A 21,050-nucleotide genomic window follows, 5' to 3' on the forward strand; every position below is an offset into this window, starting at 1 on the left:
AGGTACTCTCCGTTCACATTGACTCCTTTCTGCGACCAGTCTAATCTTCTGAAAGCTTCCTCAAGGGCAGCAGTAAACAGCTTCGGAGATATTGTGTCTCCTTGTCGAACTCCTTTCTCGATTTTAAATTTGCTACTGTCTTTGTCTAGTCTAATAAAGGAGGTAGCACTCTCATATATTTTCTCCAAAATCATAATATATGGGGTATCTATGCCTTGTCTTTCCAGTTCCCGAAACATTGCCTTATGCTGTATGGAGTCAAATGCCTTTTCATAATCCACAAATGCCAGGCATAATGGTGTTTTATATTCATTTGCTCTCTCCATTAGCTGTGATATTACGTGAAAGTGATCCATAGTTGAGAATCCTGTCCTAAATCCAGCTTGCTCTTTTGGTTGATTCTCATCAAATATTCTTTCTAATGTGTTAGTAATGACCCTTGTGAACAACTTGTAGATGTGGGATAACAAGCTAATTGGTCTATAATTTCCAATTTCTGATTTATCTCCTTTCTTATGCAGCAAAACTATGATTGCATTATTCCACTGCTTAGGCATCACACCTTTTCTAATGCACTTTGTGAAAAACCTTGCCAGTTTTCGTGTTATGTCTCTTCCTCCCAATTTTAACAACTCTACAGTAACTTCATCTTCCCCCGGGGCTTTTCGATTCTTCATTTTCTTCAATGCATGTTCTACCTCATCAGGAAGAATGTCGGGTATGTTGTATGTGTTGCTACTTTGCAATCCATCTTCCCCACTGCTGGTATCATTCCCTCGCTCCTTGTATAATTCTCTATAGTAGTCTTCTGCTATTTGAATTATGCCTTCTCTGCTGTTTATAAGTACACCATCGCTATTCTTCAGTTTCAGTATCATTTGTCTTTCTGTATTACTGCTCATGGCTGCTGATTTAAATCCTTTGTTTTCCCTTAATGCTTGTTCTACTTTTCTTGTATTAAATCTTATTTCCTCTCTGAGTCTCTTTCTAATGGCTTTGCATAACTCAGTATACTCAATTTTCTCCCTGTCAGTGTTTTTCTTGCTCTTCATTTGTCGTCTTCGGTTCATCATGACAAGTGTTTCTCGACTAATTTTTTCTTCTTTGGATTTCTTTTTCCCTATAGGTTTCTCGGGCTTTATCACTTTCAGAAAGTTGTAATATTCCTCGTCGATATCTTGGTCCTCAGCAGTCTGTAGAAGCTCAAACTTGTTCTTAAGTTCCAGTACATACTGCTTTTTCTTCTCCTCTGTTATCTCAAAGACCTTTGTATTATTTACTCGAGTCAGTTTTTTCCTTTCCTTTCCTACATCTATATCAAGTGTACATCTTACCATTCTGTGATCACTTCCAACGTTTACCTTATTCAGGACGGTAACATCATTCACAATATATCTTCTGTTAGTGAGGATGAAGTCGATTTCATTGGTTGTTAATCCATTTGGACTCTTCCATGTCCACTTTCTGTTCACCCTTTTCTTGAAAAAAGTGTTCATTACTGGCAGTCCTTGAGATTCTGCAAATTCCACAAGTCTTTCACCTCTTTTATTTCTTTCACCAATTCCAAAATTTCCTATAGTTCCTCTTTCTGCGCTATTTTGCCTTTTTCCAACCTTAGCATTGAAGTCCCCCATAAAAATAGTGTAGTGGGTGTTCTGCTCATCTAGAAGACTCAATTTCGGTGTACATTTCTTCAACCTCTTCATCACCATGGCTCGATGTTGGTGCATAAATCATTATAATCTTTAGCATGTACCTCTTAGAAATCTTGAGTATTAGTCTTGACACCCTTGGTGATGTACTTTTGAATTCCAAAATGTTGTTTTTAAAATCTTTATGGACCAGAAACCCAACTCCACCTCCACTCCTTTCACTGTTTCCATCGGTGTACAGCAGATTTCCACTTGATAAACTTATAAATGATTCATTTCTTCTTGTTTCAGCCAAGCTGATGATATTCCAATTCACATTTTCTAATTCCTTTTCCAGCTCTAATATCCTGTCTTCACTGATGAGTGATCGTACGTTATAACAGGCCAAGTTCAGTTTCCGTGCATGGCAGCCTGGTCGTACCCAGAGATTCTTAGCACCCTCTGCTTCCACTCTGATCCTCTCGCTGCCGTAAGAGGGAGAGTGAAAGCTGCTGGGGACTGAGGGCCATTTGTATTGTTGTGCTCTCATATGCTGGAGGGTTTGGTCTTTTCCTCTTCACGCTGACCAGGCGTCTTGAAGAGAACCACTCTACACTTTCTTTGCCACCTAAGTGACATAACAGGGCTTACCATAGAGAAGGTGTGCATGAGTGGATTTTAGGGAGGCAGGCCAACCGGACTTCTCCTAAATCTTCTGTAATAGAGAGATATTGGATCCATCAGTGTTTTAGGCGGAGTGTCTGATAACACACAGGATACCTGTTCCCCTCTAAGCCTCAAATTTCAGCTTGAAGTAGTGTTTCCGAGAGCTCCAGCATGACTAGTGTCCAGTTGCTATGGCTGGAGACAGAAGAAAAAAACGTTCCTTTTTGCAAACTAGCCACTATCTTGGTGACCAGTTTGCAAAAAGGAATGGTTTTTTTTTTTTTTTACCTCCTATAATTCAGTATAAAATTCAGAATAATTCAGCAGTGTAGATGTAGTTGTATATGCTTGTTTGAGAGTTATTGGTTTTGTTTTATTTTTATATATATATTTTTAAATTAGTTATTTTTTTGCTTAATAAATAGGTCTTTCTGGAAGAAGATATGGAAAATTGTGATCTAAAATCAAAATTGAAATCTGCAGTATTGATGTTTTGCAAACAGGAATTGGTAATATTTTTTAATCTTTGCATTACATAAATCAGAGTTTCTCTTTTAAGCAGTTTACTTTATGATATGCTATAATTTATTTTAAAAAATATTTTCAGGGAATTTTTCTCTGTCAGTATGAAAGTTATAAAATATCGTGCATTTATTTTAAATATAAATCTGGTCATTTTTCTTACATATAGGTGATTATAAAAAAGTTTTGGAGTTTCTCCGTGACTGTGAGTGGCATAATTCTACTCAAATTATGGAATGATATTCTAAAGAGTATATGCCAATTAATTGGTAATTCTATATGCAGATGTCAGTGTAAGTTTTAGCAGTCAACTGTCCACTAGCATAAATTTCTTTTGTACTATATACAGCCCTCTAAGACCAGAAGAGTTTATAAAGGCCATGAAAAGGCAGCCAATGTTACATAATATTCTATACTGTGCATATGTAGCACACTATAACAACACTACACTGTTAACAGTGATCCATACATTTTTAAACTGTTGAACCACATCATGGTATGGTTTCATCACAGTTTGTTGCAGATGCCTTACAGAGGTTCACACAAGATGTTGTTCAGTATTTGGCATATTGCAAATGCAAAATGTGCTTCCTCCTGGAATACAGTAGTGGATTTCTGGAACACTGTCGAATGCTGGTGTAGCTGGCACAAATTTATCTCATGATCTTTTTCCAATCAACGTTTACCAAATTTGACTTGAATACAAACCTTGCTATTGAAGAATTAGTGTTAATCTCCATCCCAGAATTATATCTGTATAACTTGTAGTATTTTGTTAGATGATTTATTTTTCACTGAATGAGTGTTTTTTGATGGCATGACACTCTGCCAGATTATTCTCTTTCAGTGTATTTTACCTAATAACAGTGCCTTGTTGGAAAAACATCAACTTTGCCACATTCCTGTGCCATTCCAAAATTTCTGCTCAGAGGTACTAGTAATAAGTTGCGCAGTCTAAGTTACAAGTTGTACAATCAAAGAAGTTCATTTAGAACTTAACGCCTGGGATCTTGAAACTTTTTTAATAATTGGCCTGTATGTGTATATGCAGATTGTATTACAGTAAGGCTCAGCAAATTAAATAAACACTAAATACCCTCGAAATGTGATACAGCAATACTTTGCTTAGCACGGCTTCAAACAGCACGGGTTTCATTATAACACGGTTTTCAATTAAGTTTAAGTCAAATTTACTGTAAATATTAAAACTTATTCAGTAGCCTAAACTTACTCTATATATATATGAAGTTAATCATGCTGGATATTATCATAGTATTACTTACGCTTAATGCTAATCTTGTTAGATTTTAACATATTTCTTTTATGAAATCATTTGTGCAACGTTAATTGGACATTATACGTGCCTGTAATTATAATTATCTATATGTTCAACTTATTGTGGAATGTTTCCGATTAATGGTGTTTGACTATAGGTATTAGTGTGCTTACGGATCAGGTTAGTCCATAAAGGCTATCTTAATTCTGTAGGGCCTATAACCATATTATATTTATGTAGCTTATTATCTAATGGTAAGGAATTTTCATTACAATTGCCTGATGAATTTTCATTACCTGCAGCTAACAACTTATCAAAATTAATGATTATGCTTATAAATATACTAAATTCTAAATTACAATGCAATTTAATATTATACATTCCACTACGTGGTCATTCCTATATATATAGGTTGTTCCTATACCAGTTTTGCTATTCCTTAATTATAGTTATATTAATTATATTATAAAGTTTAAATTTATTTTTGTATTAAAATTTTTATTCATTGTGAGCGTTCTATGCAGCAAACTGGATAGGTGACACAAAGCCGTATGGGTATGTATCTGAAAATGGGAAGGTTCTTACTTACTAGTCCAGTAGAGGTTGTAGTTTAGAAAGGGGAAACTACCCACCTTCTAATTGTTTTATATGTAGCAAAGTTTGCTGCGCAGTCGCACATACTGTAATCAATGGCGTGATAGTGTATTAGCTTCGGGCCCCGTTATCCTATGCTAATGCTTGTGGTGGTGGGGGGGTTGTAAGTGTGTGGGGGTGGCGTTTTATTTATATATTTATTATTTTTTTTTTGTTTATATTATTACTATAGTATTTATTATTTTTTATAGTCTTAAAAATCCTGGCAGAAGTAAGCAGTCCGATTCCGGACTGCTTACTTCTGCCAGGAACACTATCGCTTTGCCGATCATAGCCTTCTTTGCTGTGCCGGGTCATTCAATAGGAGTCGCTTCCCATTACTTTATTTCTTTCTGTAGGCTAGAAGACGGTCCGGTGTTCTTCCATAAGCATTATCTCGCTGTCCTCCTAAAAAAATATCTCTCGGTGGACGCTTTCGGACTTCTAATTTCCATCTCGAGAAAGTTCCCTTTACAGTAACGTAGCTATACTTTACTAACACTATCAGAACTTAGTCAACTCACCATAACTGGTTCTACTGGTGGATTACTTCCGGGGACTGTTTCCCGAGCCTACCTACGAAAAAAACTTTAATCATACGTCCGAAAAAAAAAACTTTCATCACCCCTTCTAAAACATACCTCTCCGAAAAAACTTCATCACCCCTTCTAAAATATACCTCTCCGAAAAAACTTCATCACCCCTTCTAAAATATACCTCTCTGAAAAAACTTCATCACCCCTTCTAAAATATACCTCTCCGAAAAAACTTCATCACCCCTTTAACTAATTTTCGTAACGCCCCTCCTTTCCTCAACCAATCATTTCTATCGGACCTTCATCATCTCCATTCTCATTTGCCTATTCCACATGACAGGACGGTCGAGCTCCTTCCGGTGTAGAAAGAACTGCCGTTTTCCAGAGAATTCTCGATCCTTCTAGAAATGACCACAAATTTCTGGAGCTCGGAACCCATCCAGAAAACATCTGCGTCCATTTACTTGATTCGTCTCGCCTTATTTTAAAATGACCACACCCGCTCTGTTTGCAGTAAACAAAAACGCTTACACCTGGTACCCCTATTGTAATCTCTGGAGCAGTCAGTCCCTTTTGCCATGCCATCAATTAACCCCCCACTGTTCCGTCTCGATATCTTCACTTGCTGCTCCAGGTAGTGGGCGCTGATCGTATATTTCTTTCTAATGTTTATTTTCACGGTATATTTGCTTGTACATTAAATTTAACCTTCTCTTAAATTAATTCCATTAGCGTGAGACCCATTATCTTAGACAATATTTGTGACTTTAAGTGTTTTCTTGTAAGGTTTACAATATCACTCTATCTAGCATTCTATCATTGACTATATAGACATTTAATTTAATTTAATTTGTAAGACTTTGTGTCTTACAAGTGGTTGGATGCAACTTTGGTGATTGGGTGGTTGTTGTGCTGTTAATTCTATATGAAATATGTTAACATTGGAATTTATACATGTTTTACATATGTACATAGTGGCATAGTGGCATAGTGTTTTGTGAAAGGCGCCACCTGTGGTTTCCCACATCTGCACCATGGTACTTTGTGAAGAAGTACAGAATCTCTGTAAAAGCCAGAAAAAGTGTAATGTCTGGTTTCTGTCAGAGTAGTGTTATGTTTTGTTGTTGTGTCTCTGGCTGCTTGGCCGCAGAGCCCCTAGTGGAACCCCACGTTGCCCGCCACCACCACTGGGAGGTGAGCCAGGCTGCCCATTATACTCTGGCTGGCCTTTGCCAGGGTTGCCTAAGCTTCCTGACAAAGGTCAAGTGAAAAAAAAAAAAAAAAAATAAATAAATAAAAATAAATAAATAAATAAAATAAAAATAAATAAATAAAAATAAATAAATAAATAAAATAAAATAAAAATAATACAAAAAAAAAATAATAATAATAATAAAAAATAATAAAAAAATAAAAAATAATAATAAAAAATAAAAAAGTGGGGGGGGGAGAAAACAGAGCAGGAGTACGAGTTAGAAGGAACAGAAAGAGGGAAAGGAGGATGGACTGAAGTTAAGGAGCAGTCCGCTCTTTGTGAGGTGAAAATAGGGATCTGGGGGTGGGAGTTAAAGTAGCAGGGGACAGGTGCCCCTGCATGATCACCAGAGGCCAATGGACTCTGTATCCCGCACTCAGAAGTTCTCCAGAGTGCCACCAATCCCGCACCAGAACGGTGCCGGCCGATCCTACCCTATAAGGGGTTTGCAGCAGTATCCCGCACTCGATGAGTGCCAGCAGTCCCGCACCAGAATGGTACCAGCAGTGTTCCTACCCTTAAAGGATTTGTAAGTTGTCAAGGCAGTGTCCTCTAGCAAAGAAGGAGCTAACCCACGCCAGTCTGATTCAGGCCTTGGGCAGCATGATCCAATGTTCTTCTCATTTCAGCAATCTTGGCTAGCCTCAGTGCGAAGATTTCCTGCGCATACACAGTTAGTGCCCTGTATGTGTTTTCATCGAGCAGCAGCGAGGACTCTTGGTTTCGTGGATTCCTTTGAATTGCGGTAGCAAACTTGATTCTACTGTTGTCATAGGCAGGGCACTCATACATGAGATGCCCCCAGGACTCTTCTTCTCCACAATGGCACCGCGGGTCTCTTTCAATCCCCATAGCTGTGAGTTTCTGACGGAAGGGGCCGTGTCCAGTGATAATAAACGTCATGTGCAGACCAGGTGAGAACCAGGGAGGGGCTATTGGGTGAGTATGGTTTATAGTTGGGAGGAATCGCCTCGTGATGTCTCCTTTCTGCGTGGTTTCCCAGCTCTGTTGCCATATCGCATGTAGGTGTTGGGTGATTCTCCTCTTCTCTATCTTGGGGTCATTTGCAAGATCCAGCTGGAGATTTACTATTTCAGCTGGTGTTCCTTTCCTAAGGTGGTAATATAGGCCTCGTCTGACTACTTCTAGGTAGAGTGGCTGACAACCTGTTAGAACTTGCAAGGCAGGGGTGCTAACAGTGCGGCACGCCCTACTAATTGATAGCAGCATGAACCTTTGAATTGTATCCAGCTTCTGTTTGTTTTTTGTTAGTGTAGCTTGTCTATACCAGGTGGAGGCACCATAGCAAACAATCGGGACAAATACTGCTTTGTATATGAGGGTCAGAGCTTTGTGCTTCAAGCCCCAGTCGGATCTGCTCACCCTCCTGATCATGGCGGCATACTTCCGGATTTTGGTGGCTAGATATTTCAGGTGGTTATGGAAAGTAAGACCAGAGTCAATGTAAATACCTAAGTATTTAACCTCTGTGTACAGTCGGATGGGGGTGAAGTTTAATTTCATCGTAGGTGGTCTTCTAATTTGTAGTCTGCCCTTGAGGAGAATGGATTTTGTTTTTTCTGTCGAGATGGTAAGGTTGTGCAAGGCTGCCCAGTTCTGGAGCTTCACAAGCGCCGCATTTGCAATAATTTCCAAGGACAACCTAGTGTCCGCACGCACCAACAGGACAAGGTCGTCCGCAAAGGCCAAGGGCTCAGCCCCCCCAAGGTCCAAGCCCAGGAACTCGTCCAAGACAATAGACCAGAGGAAAGGGCCAAGCACAGAGCCCTGCGGACAACCCCGGTGTATGAATCTGGTAACTGTCTGATATTTGTTAGTAACTTGTATGTAAAGTAAACCTCCCGCTATTCGCGGTATCTGTATTCGCGGTCGCTGATTTAATATAAAATGAAACCTAAAAAATGTGAATTTTAAAGTGCCGTGATTTTTTTCCGCCATAAAAAAACGTGGGTGTGGCTAAAATTATTTTTCCCGGTCAAACAGCGCTCAGTGGGTGGGGGGTGAGGGGTGACAGAATCGCGAGCGTGGAAGTTTCTCGCTAATCCTTGTTCAGTATGTGTTATGGGCTTGTCGTGGAAGGTTTCTTTGTTTGCTTTTAATTTATATGCTTATAAATTGAATAAATTTATCAATTTATAAATTGATATGCTTACAAAAGTGATAAATCTACCGTTTTGCAGTGTAAAACAGACTTTTTCGAGTTTGTTAACGGAAGAAAATGACTTATTGTGGACAAGTTCTTTCTAACCCGTACAAAAATATGGCTACGAATAACAAGGGAAATGTGAAAAGATTAAAGAAGGCGATGACATTAGCGAATAAAATTGAGTTATTAGACAAAATTTCTAATGGTGAAAGTGTCTCCTCAGTGGCAAAACATAAAATCAATGAGTCAACGGTATGATCAATCAAAAAATCGGAAAAAAAAATCTGCCGTAGTGTCCGTGAAAACACGCTAATTGTTTCAAAAATTTGCTCTGTAACTCGTGATTTAAATTAGGAAAAATGGAAAAAGCTTTAAATCTGTGGATAGAAGACTGAACTCAAAATAAAATTCCGTTAAGTTCACTCATCATTCGTGAAAAGGCAAAACACCTTTATCAACACTTTAGAGAAACTGGTGATAGCACTGGTAAGATATGTTTTTTAGCTAGCAAAGACGCTGGTTTGAAAGATTTGTTTGAAATTTCTAATAAATATTACATTTAATATTAAATTGTTTCTTATTTTTATTTCGATGCCATATGCTTGCATTTCACTATGTACTGTCTGTGTACATAGTCATATTGTGAAGGTACATATAATACATACATAGACAAAATTTTAGACTAGTTTTTCTTATATATTTCATACTTTGGAATGGAACCCCTTTATTACTGTGGGAGCCATAACTCAGTATTCGCGTTTTCGCTATTCGGGGCATTTCTCAGGAACGTAACCCCCAAATAGCGAGGGTTTACTGTATTTACATTTGCTTTGCCATACCTCGGACGGAAAGCAAATGTAAATACATTTATGTAATACATGTATAAATTTCAATGTTAAACATATTTCATATAGAATTAACAGCATAACAACCACCCAATCACCAAAGTTGCATCCAACCACTTACAACCCCCCCCCCCACCACCACAAGCACTAGCATAGGATAATGGGGCCCGAAGCTAATACACCATCACGCCATTGATTACAGTATGTGCGACTGAGCGGCAAACTTTGCTACATATAAAACAATTAGAAGGTGGGTAGTTCCCCCCTTTCTAAACTACAACCTCTACTGGACTAGTAATGGTAAGTAAGAACCTTCCCATTTTCGGATACATACCCATACATCTCTGTGTCACCTATCCCAGTTTGCTGCATAGAACGCTCACAAGGACTAAAAATTTTAATACAAAAATAAATTTAAACTTTATAATGTAATTAATATAGCTATTCTTAAATTAAGGAATAACAAAACTGGTATAGGGACAACAGAAACGGGTATGTATGAAGCATTCCACCAGATGGGCCATCGATCCGCTCAAAGTCCCCGACGAAGTAGTGGATTGATGACCACGTGGTGGATGCAATAATATTAAATCGCGTTGTAATTTAGAATTTAGTATATTTATAAGCATAATCATTAATTTTGATAAGATTTTAGCTGCAGGTAATGAAAATTCATCAGGCAGTTGTAATGAAAATTCCTTACCATTAGATAATAAGCTACATAAATATAATATGTTTATAGGCCCTACAGAATTAAGACAGCCTTTATGGACTAACCTGATCTGTAAGCACACTAATACCTATAGTCAAACACAATTAATAGGAAACATTCCACAATAAGTTGAATATATAGATAATTGTGTGTGCGCGCGCGCGCGTGCTGCGTTGTCTTGTCATAACATATATGCTGCGGTGCCAACTCTATTGACTCACATGCACACGTGCCAATAGCTCCCTTCAGGCAGCCAGCAGCAACGTGCAACAGTGTTCAGTATTCTTAATTCCATCCTGATGAGACAATGTGATAGCTTTTAATTTCACAATTTATTTTTTACCCCTTCAAATATGGTCAAAAATATATCTCAGCTAGAAATCACTGCGAACAACATGTGTTCTATTTGGCAGCGTGTTTTGCCCCATTTGGCAAATGATTTCATTGGTTTTGAATCACAAGTTCAGACAATTGCCAAAGACATTGTGAAGATCGGAAAAGACTTGGGATTCGGAACTTTGGACACTGCCAATGTACATGACTGCATTGACTCACATGCAACTCTCCTTAAAATTGATGAGCAAACTGCATATGAAGAAGAGGAAAACAGTTATTATTATTATCTGTTTATTTCACAAAAGGAAACCACCTCGGAATGGCAAAGTGCCAGGAGGGTGAATTCTGAAGTGAATAACACTGAAGTGGCACCAAAAGAATTTTCAACAGAAGAATTAGAGAAAATTTTTTGTGGAGTTGACATGGCCTGCAAGGCAATTATGAATGGAGATCCGAATGTTGAGTGTAGCATAAAGATATGGCAACTTTTACAAGATGGGATTCAATGCTATAAAGACTTGTATGCCGAGAAAAAGAAAAGACGACTTGACCAGACTTCATTATTGAAATACCTAAATAGGTATTTAGGTATTTCAATAAAGATATTTCTAAATAAACAGTAAAGCTTTTTCCTCATCTCTCATAATGTTACCTTTTCATTAATAAAATTTTTGCAATATTTTTTATTTCAAATCCTTTTAATTGGCTATCAAGCACAAATTGTTTATAGATTTATTATAATTTGTTTATAGACTGTTTCTCTGGTATGTATTCAATTAAAACCCATTATAATTATACCTCAATCAGCACGGTTTCACATAACATGGAATGGTTTCAGTACCAATTATCAATGCTATGCGGGGTATTGCTCTATATGTATTGTGAATATTATATACTGTAAAAGCTTTGCCATCCAGCACTTATATAACTGGAAAGCTGTAGTAACCAGAATGTCTATATTCTAGAACAGGGTAATAGGTGCTCTGTTGTAATAGGGCAGAATCACTAATTACGGTAGTTTTCTTTGCAATCTGTATCAGGGCTCTCTTGTCATGTTCTGTCAGCCTCAGAGGATTGCTGGGTTGTTTCATGACAGTTTCAGCACCAGTCCATTTTAATTTGCAGATCATATCACCAGTTATTGACCTAGAGATGTTCAGTGTGCTGTTGAAATGTTGAAATAACTCTTTAAATTTTGAATAATTATGGAATGTCTGTAGCATTTTCAGCAATGCATCATGACTTGTCCTCATAATTTGTGTGTTCCATGACACTGAGCACATTTGTGCTCAGTGTCATGGAACACACAAATTTTTACAAGTGCCCAGTGTGCTGATATGGTATATGTTTATGGATCTTGTGGTGGAAATACTGTTGAGTCATCCAGTCCTGGGTTTATCTTTGGAGACTCTCTGATCCATTTTGAATTCAGCAACCCTGTTCCAGATGGTACTGTATGATGGACAGTCATTATCTGTGTGATTTTCTCACAGATTTTCTCCTTTCAAGAAAATATATTTCATTACTGTACATCTCATTTCTTTTTGTGAAGTTATTAGTTTCAATGGATGTTATTTTTTCAAACCTGAAAAAAAAAAAATAATATTTAAGATGTTACTCTAAAATCGGGTTACATACATAGAAAGTTCATTTTATTTTTAAATAATAAAATACATGGTAGGTCACTAATTTTTCAAATACCGCTCAGTTTGGTATGGTTGGGACTGTGCTCACTGGTAGAAACCTTAGATTTGAACAGTACTTCTGCTTGTTGACTGAAGCCACAATGGTATCTTTATTCAAGGAGGAAAACTAGTGTTAGCTAATTTCGCTAATTTAAGTTAAGGATGAGCTCTTATCCATTACATTTTCAATTATTGTCTCTAGTTGGATCAACAATTTTGAGTCACTTTGATTAGTTGAAGTGGAATAGCCTCCTACCTAATACCATTAGATTTTTTTATGATATTATTGATTGTTATTGATTTTTACCTAGTAATAGTAATCGTGGCATGTGATGCAAGAAAGCAAGTGTATGAGCTTATGTAGCATCAGCCAAAAAAAGATTCACACAACCATTCCCTCTAAATGATTGTCCAGTTCCTCCTTAAATTTATTTAACCTATCAACTTCCACTACGACAGATGGAAGCTTGTTCCAGCAATTAACCACTCGCTGGCTAAAGGCAAATTACCACACATCTATTCTACAGCTGTCTTTCCTCAATTTGAATTTATGCCCCCCTTAGATTTGTAATCTGAACAAGTGGAAGAATCCCATCAGAATTCAGCGGGCTCAACCCATTAAAGGCCTTATACACCTCATTCAGATCACATCGCAGGTGCAGGTGCATCTCTGGCCGCTGCAATTTGCAGAACTTAAGCCTCTCTTGGTAAGAGGATCCCTTCATTCTCCTCACCAATCTTGTTGCCCTTCTCTGTACATGTTCAAGCAAATCGACATCCTGCCTAAAATGAGGCCCCCAGACCTGTACGCAGTATTCAAGGCGTGGCCTGACCATTGCCTTATACAGAGGAACAGTCACCTCTTTTTCCCTGCTAGCAAAATTCCTGTATATTATTGACAAAACACCATGACCTGCTCTTGCAGCCTATCTAATGCACAATTACTCCCAGCTCTTTTTCATTATCTACCACCCTAAGTGTAGTACCACACAATTGGTATGTTCATCTGGGGTTACTTCTACCTATATGCAGTACTTTGCATTTTTCAATGTTAAATTTCAGTTGCCACTTCTCAGCTCATCTTCCCAAATTTTCTAGATCCTGTTGCAGTAGCACACTGAGCCTGATATACCCTCATCAATGTCATTGATAAATATACAAAACAACAGTGGACCCAACACTGAGCCCTGAGGAACTGCACCATAATATTAGTCCACGAAGAGCAGCACTCATTGATTACCACCCTCTGTCTTCTCCCATTCAAATATTTTTTATTCATTGTAGCAACTTACCCTTAATACCATTCTGCTCCAATTTGTGTAGTAGTCTTCCATGTGCAACAGTGTCAAAAGCTTTCCTGAAATCCAAGTATATGATATCAAAATTTTTTTTTGGATCCAGTTCCTTTGTAACCACATCATAATATCCAATCAGATTTGTCAGACAAGACTTTCCCTGAATAAACCCGTGCTGTGTTTGAATTATTGCTGCAGTCTTGTCTAGATGATCCTGCAATGCATCTTTAACTAGTGACTCCATTATTTTACTTGGAACAGAAGTTAAACTAACTGGTCTGTAATTACTCGTGTCACCCTTTGATCCCCGTTGTGAATTGGGAATACATTTGCACGTCTTCAATCCGTGGGGACCTCCCCTGAGTCCAAGGATGCTCTCATAATTATGGCCAAGGGTTTGCTTAGTTCCTTTGCCACCGCCTTTAATATAACTGGATAGATCCCGTCCACCCCAGGTGCCTTTCTTATGTTTAATTTCAACAATTTCTCCTTCACTTTACTCTCAGTTATTACAAAATCATTAAGCACCCTGCTACAATTTGATAACCTTCTGGCATTTTTAATCCTTAATAACTCCTCGTGTGAATGTAGATGCAAGATACTCATTCAGTTTGTTTGTTTTTGAGCAGGGTCATCAACAGTTGAACCATCGATATCAAGTGTACCAATCTGATTTATCCCCTTCCTTTTAGAGTTTATATGAGTAAAGAAATCCTTGCATCCTTTGCCAAAGATTTCTCGCAATCTACCTTCACCTGGCTCTACCTTCCTTTGTGAATTGATTGCAGACTAGCTTATATCTGCCATAGGCTTCTGTGTCGCCTGATAATTTATATGTATCCCATGCATTTTCTTCTCTGCCACAAGTCTCGTTAGTTCATTTAACAACCATTTAGGCTTAAACCTTGTACAATATTTCTTAATTGGTATGAAATGTTTAGTAGCTTCCACGATTAATTCCTTGAATGCTTCCCACTTAATTTGCTTTTGGTAACATCATCAGTTGGTCCCACTATACAGAATTTAAAAACTGTCTGAGACCACTGTAATCACCTTTACGGAAGCAAAACCCCCTTCCTTTACCCCTGATGGTAATTATATCTTTAAGTAAATCCCACATCAGTACACTGTGATCACTGCCATCTAGGTTCCTTTATGTGCCAATTCTTAATACACGAATGGTCATTGTTGATAACCAGATCAAGAGTATTACCCTCTCTGGTTGCCTCTCGAACATGCTGCTGTAGAAAACAATCATCCAATAAATCCACAAAAGTCTTACTAGTGTGCTAGTGACCAATCCACTCCACAAATTCCAGTCAATATCTGGGAAGTTACAGTCCCCCATTATAAGACATTCTGATTTACTTTCCCACTCTTTCTCTGTACAATTGTTCATTGTACTCATTCAAGTCCTTAGGCCTATAACACACTCCTACTCTTATTTTTGCTTTCACAGTGCTTATGGCACACCGAACTGACTCAACAGTGCACTGTCCATCTATATCAACTGGATGCACTTCTTTTGATTTTATGCTTTTCTTAATTAACAGCATAACCCGTCTTCCCTTCCTATCCTTTCTGTACACATTGTACTCCCCAAATTCCAATTCTTCATTCCTAATAACTGTGTGACACCATGTCTTTGATATCCCAACAATATCTGCCTTTGATGTCTTGACTAACACTTCAAATTCATCAAATTTATTTACTCTACTTCTAGCATTGGTATACATGAACCTATTCTTAGTTACCCTAATGTATCCCATATACCCACCTGTTTCACTATGACTGCCATCAGTCCCTGAAACCCCCAGCACCCCTTTCTCTAGGCTGCTGCTTATTCTTGAGCTTATCTTGTACTGAAATTAGTTATTTAATCACGGGATTTGAATGCATATGCAAGGTCCTATGATTGAAATCAGTATTTTTCCTTTACCCTTTTAGTTTTTTGAATTACTTTAGTAAAATCTTAAATCAGAATAGCTATCATTTTAATAATATTTAAAGTTTTTTTTTTTTTATTATTTATTTTTTTATTTTAAGGCTGAATGTCAGAAGACTGTGGAAGATATATTTCCAAAATCAATGATTGTAAATCCAAGTTGTGTTTCACAGTTAGACATTACAGTAGCAGCTGTAAGCCAGGATTTAATTGATGATTATCCTGCCTCTGATCCCCGTTGGATGGAATCTGTGCCCCCAGGTATTCAGAAGTTATTTTATTAATGCATGTATTTGAATATAGGAAAAAAGTTGTTGGCTATTATTAGTTTTTAGTAGTAGACAGTTGTAGACAAACTATATAAAACCAAGTTAGTTTTTTGCAATTATTATTACTAATTAATCTTATTGTTTCTTATTTTTTGGAATTTAATTCTTAGATTTCTTTGAGATGTTGCAAGCTGACTGGAACTGAGTTTTTGAGTAGTTGTTCTTATCATTAGTTGTCCTAACTCCTGGTTAAGACAACTAATGCTGACATAACAGGGCTAACAGAAACATGGTGTCACCCAGAAATAGGGGATAGTGAGTTTCACTATGGTATGTGTAATGTTTTAAGGAAGGTTAGAGAAGATAAAAGGGTGATGGAGTCATGCTTCTAGTAAGAGTAGTGTACACACCAGAAGGTAGGGAAGATTGTGTGAATATCTCATTATGGGTGATTTCAGTTTGCTCTTAATTGGTTGAACATGGGAGGGAAACTCATCATGTGGAACAAAATTTTAAATCAACTAGATCAGATTCCTGACCTTTTCCAAATATGGCTCACTTACATTTGACACACAGAGCCACAATACCATAAAAAATATTAAAGTATATTTACAAATATATTAATAATATATTTTTAAATTTGGTACGAAAGTAATGCCTCCTAATTTTTTTGCTTTCAAATGTGGCACTATAGATCAATTTGCATGTCACTGAGTGGTCACTAGTTTCACCATACTGAGTGGTGCTGTGATTGGTCTTTTGAGTGCAGCACACAGTTCAAAATGGTGGATGTTACAGATACACGTGTCAAGCAAAGAGTGGTCAGATTTCTTACCAAGGAAGAAGTGACACCGATCGAAATCCATACGTGTCTCAGAAATGTTTGTGACAATACTGTAAATGTGAGTACAATTAAATGTTGGGTAAGACACTTTAAGAGTGGAGAAAGTGTTGTTGACAAGTTCCAAAGCAGCTGGCCAGTAACATCAGTGACAACAAGAGCCGGATCAACGTGCTGATCAAAGAGGACCACTGCATCACAACACGTGAATTCAGTACACTCTTCACTGCATTGGACTGACTGACTAACAGAAAATGCCCCCAAATTGCGATCACACCTGTGCACCCTCGCACGGGCACTCTTATTTCCCTTCCCATCCTCTCTTTTCACCTGATGGGTACTAAACTTCAGGAAGTTTAGGCAACCCTGGCAGAGACCAGCCAGAGAATCTGGGACTGCCTGGCTTACCTCCCAGAGTTAGTGGCAGGCAACATGGGGTCCCCACTAGGGCCCCTGTGACAGAGAGGCAGATGAACAACACTTCACAAAACAAAACGCCACTCACACTTCTGGCTTTTACAGGATACTGTTTTACCATACAAGATAAACAATGGTGCAGTTGTGGGAAACCACCGGTGGTGCCCAACCTAAACACTATGTGACACAGATGCTAAACACTGCATTGCTCATCGGGAATGTGCAATGCAGTAAGCATAGGAAACCTGCTGTGATAACCATCATAAAGAAACTAGGCTACAACAAGGTTTGCACCCAATGGGTCCCAAAAATGCTGACATATGAGCACGAAGATGCCCAGAAAGTCATCTGTACAGAACTTCTCCAGCGCTGTGATAGTGAAGGAGAGGTTTTTCTTTCATGCATAGACACAGGTGATGAAACCCAGGTTCACCATTATGACCCTGCAACAAAGGGACAGTTGATGGAGTGGCTCAAACAGAAGCCTTTTGTTGGTAAAGTCATGGCAACAGTGTTTTGGGACAAAGATGGGGTCTTGTGGACTTCTTGAAGCATGGTTCCACAATCAACTCAGATCAATATGTGGAAATGTTTAAAAGTTGAAAGCCTACATCTGTAGAGTTCGACCGGACAAAAAGTTTAATGAGGTTCTTCTTTTCCATGACAATGCATGACCCCAAACCAGGCTGTGCACAATGGAAGCCATTTCAAAACTGGGATGCACTGTTCTTCCTCACCCCCTCATAGACTGGATCTTGCACCTTCCGACTATCACTTCTTTGGCCTGCTGAAGGATGCACTCTTTGCAACCCATTTTTCAGATGATGACCAGCTCAAGCACAGTGTTCGCAAAGTCCTCCGTAGTAAGAGTAAGGACTTTTACAGGATTGGAATACAGTGTCTCACTCAGAGATGGCAGAAGTTCGTAGAAAATGTGGCTTTATGGAAAAATAACAGTATGATTGAGGATTAATTGATGTAAAAGGCATAGTTGTAGGAATTAAATTTTCTGAGGAAAAGAATAGGAGGCATTGCTTTCATTCTGCTCCTCTGTATGTAGTATACATTAGGTTGTTATAAGCAAATCTGTATCTCCATCACTTAATATGGTTGTTTTGTATCATCTTACTGCAAACCAAGTCCTGTGGACCACAAGTTGGCAAACACTGATCTAGATGATTATTATTTATATCAGCTGTTAGAGAAAGTATTAGGGGTAAGAATATTCTAGACCTAGCCATTACCCACGAATCAAATGGTATCATAGGACTGACAGTACACAAGCCATTAGTATGGAGTGATCATGGAATTCTAAGTTGATTTATGGGTGGGGGGGGAAGAGAGAGAGAGAGAGAGAGAGAGAGAGAGAGAGAGAGAGAGAGAGAGAGAGAGAGAGAGAGAGAGAGAGAGAGAGAGAGAGAGAGAGAGCATTTGTTATAAGCAAAGGAGTGGGTTTTAATTTCAGGAAAGAAAATTATAAGATTCTACCTACATGGAAAATAGCTCTCAGAACACTAATATGTTAGAATTTTGGTATACCTTTTGAAGCTGTAGTCACAGATACCACAAATAATGAGTTAGCAGTTTAATAAAGCAGAAAAAATGGCATAGGATACAGAATAGTATTACAGAAAAGGCAGATTACAAGAAATTGATGGCTAAGAGAGCAAAGAATGGGGACAAGGTATGTGAATGCAAAGAAAAGAGTGAATAAGACCAGACCCTTATGTATTAGATGGGTGAAAGTCTTAGTTAACTCAGCTGATGTTGCAGATGCATTGAGCCAGGTACTTTGTATCAATATTTAGAGATGAATGACCCTTCACAATGTGGAGAAACTGTGTGATTAAAGCTGGGTAGCTTGAAATTAGTGATATTGAAATTTCAGAAGATTAATTATTAGAAAATTTTTCAAGCCCAAAGGCAAGTGAGGCTCCTAGAGGTGATGGCATATACCCAGTAATTTTGAGGGAGGTAGCAAGGGAGTGTATTGAACCATTAGAGTTAAGTATAAGGGCATCACTGGATTCAGAAGAGATTTCCTTGGATTGGAGAAGTGCCAGTGCCAATGAAGTGTTTCTAAGAGCTTTTTTTCTTCACTCTTAGAAACATTTGACACTGTTGCGCATGGAAGACTATTGTACAAATTGGAGCAGAATGGTATTAAGGGTAAGTTGCTACAATGAATAAAAGGATGGTTAAGTGGGAGAAGACAGAGGGTGGTAATCAATGGGTGCTGCTCTTCTTGGACTAATGTTATTAGTGGAGTTCCACAGGGTTCGGTGTTAGGTCCACTGTTGTTTTTTATATTTTTAAATGATATTGATGAAGGTATATCAGGCTTAATGTCGAAGTTTGCAGATGATACAAAGGTTGGCAGGGTTGTTAATGACAGTAATGGCAGTGTGCTACTGCAACAGGATCTAGATAATTCGGGCAGATGGGCTAAGAAGTGGCAACTGAAGTTTAACCTTGACAAATGCAAAGTACTGCATATAGGTAGAAGTAACCCCAGAGAAACGTACCAACTGTGTGGTACTACACTTAAGGTGGTAGAAAATGAAAAAGACCTGGGAGTAATTGTGCAGTCAGATATGAAGTTTTCTGAGCAATGCAGACAGGCTGCCAGGGCAGGTCATGGGGTTTTGTCAATGATATATAGGAATTTTGCTAGCAGGGAAAAGGAGGTGATTATCCCTATGTATAAGGCAATGGTCAGGCCACGCCTTGAGCACTGCGTACAGGTCTGGAGGCCTCATTTTAGGAAGGATGTAGATTTACTTGAGCATGTACAGAGAAGGGCAACAAGATTGGTGAGGGGAATGAAGGGATCCTCTTACCAAGAGCGGCTTAAGTTCTGCAAATTGCAGTGGCTGGAGACTAGGCACCTGTGCGGTGATCTGATTGAGGTGTATAAGGCCTTGAATGGGTTGAGCATGCTGAATTCTGATGGGATCCTTCCACTTGTTCAGATTACAAACCTAAGGGGGCATAAATTCAAATTAAGAAAAGACAGATGTAGAATAGATGTGCTGAAATTTGCCTTTAGCCAGTGGATGGTTAATTGCTGGAACAAACTTCCATCTGTCATTGTGGAAGTTGATAGGTTGAATAAATTTAAGGAAGAACTGGACAGGCATTTGGAGGGAATGGTGTGATTTTTTTTTTTTTTTTTTTTGGCTGATGCTGCATAAGCTCATACACTTGCTTTCTTGCATCACATGCCACTACTACTACTACATCTCTAAGGTGCTTCTAAGAGTGAAGAGGATAACTACCAACTGGTAAGTTTGACTTCAGTGGTGTGGAAAATGATGGAAGCAGTGAACAAGAGTGCAGTACAGAATCATTTAGATAGAAATGGAAGATGATGTTTAATCAACCTGATTAGCCATTTTAAAAGGGTCACTCAGGAGCTACATGTTGAAAATAATTTCAACATTGTTTGCTTGAATTTCAGCAAAGCATTTGACCCAGACCCCATGAGGGGTTACTGTATAAGCTGGGACATGTTGGAAACACACGGAAATTCTTTAGATGTATCACAGGGTAGCTGCAGGTTATGATATGAGGGTTGTGATTAATGTTTGTTCTTCAGATTGGGCAAGTAGGACTCCCCAAGGATTGATACCAGGACCATTGTTGGCTTTGATTTTCTTAAATAACATTGATGAAGGGATACAGGGTGTGATATCAGAATTTTGCAAATAATCTCAAGATTGGTAGAATAGGTAATGATCTCCTGAGCAGTGCTTCTTCAGGATGACTTAAATAGACTTTAGGGATGGTCAAAAAAATGGCAGCTTTGTTTTAATGCAGCATAATGCATGGTTTTACACTTAGTGGAGTTGAATTAAAAACGATAGAGGAAGAAAAAGAATTGGGAGTTAGCAATAGTCAGAAAAAAAGTTTTCGAGCAGTATAGATGGATGGTAAGGGAGACCCATGGTGCCCTATCAAGGATTTATCAAGCACTTGCTTGTTCGATAAATCCTTGTAGAGATAAGGTTGTTGCAATC

General features: G+C 38.3%; 1 protein-coding gene across 1 annotated transcript in view; it reads left to right on the forward strand.

The window, feature by feature from the left end:
* The window catches only part of Nup133 (nuclear pore complex protein Nup133), a 390,085-nt gene that overhangs the window by 210,182 nt on the left and 158,853 nt on the right, over positions 1–21,050 (forward strand). Inside the window, exons 16-17 of the mRNA XM_090386292.1 lie at positions 2,723–2,806; positions 15,606–15,765. Of these exons, the coding sequence (XP_090242418.1) occupies positions 2,723–2,806; positions 15,606–15,765 (244 nt within the window). The remainder of the gene's footprint in view (positions 1–2,722; positions 2,807–15,605; positions 15,766–21,050) is intronic.

The sequence above is a fragment of the Mastigoproctus giganteus genome, chromosome 1 (assembly GCF_048544385.1).
Source record: "Mastigoproctus giganteus isolate SK-2022 chromosome 1, ASM4854438v1, whole genome shotgun sequence".
Classification (NCBI taxonomy): domain Eukaryota; kingdom Metazoa; phylum Arthropoda; class Arachnida; order Uropygi; family Thelyphonidae; genus Mastigoproctus; species Mastigoproctus giganteus.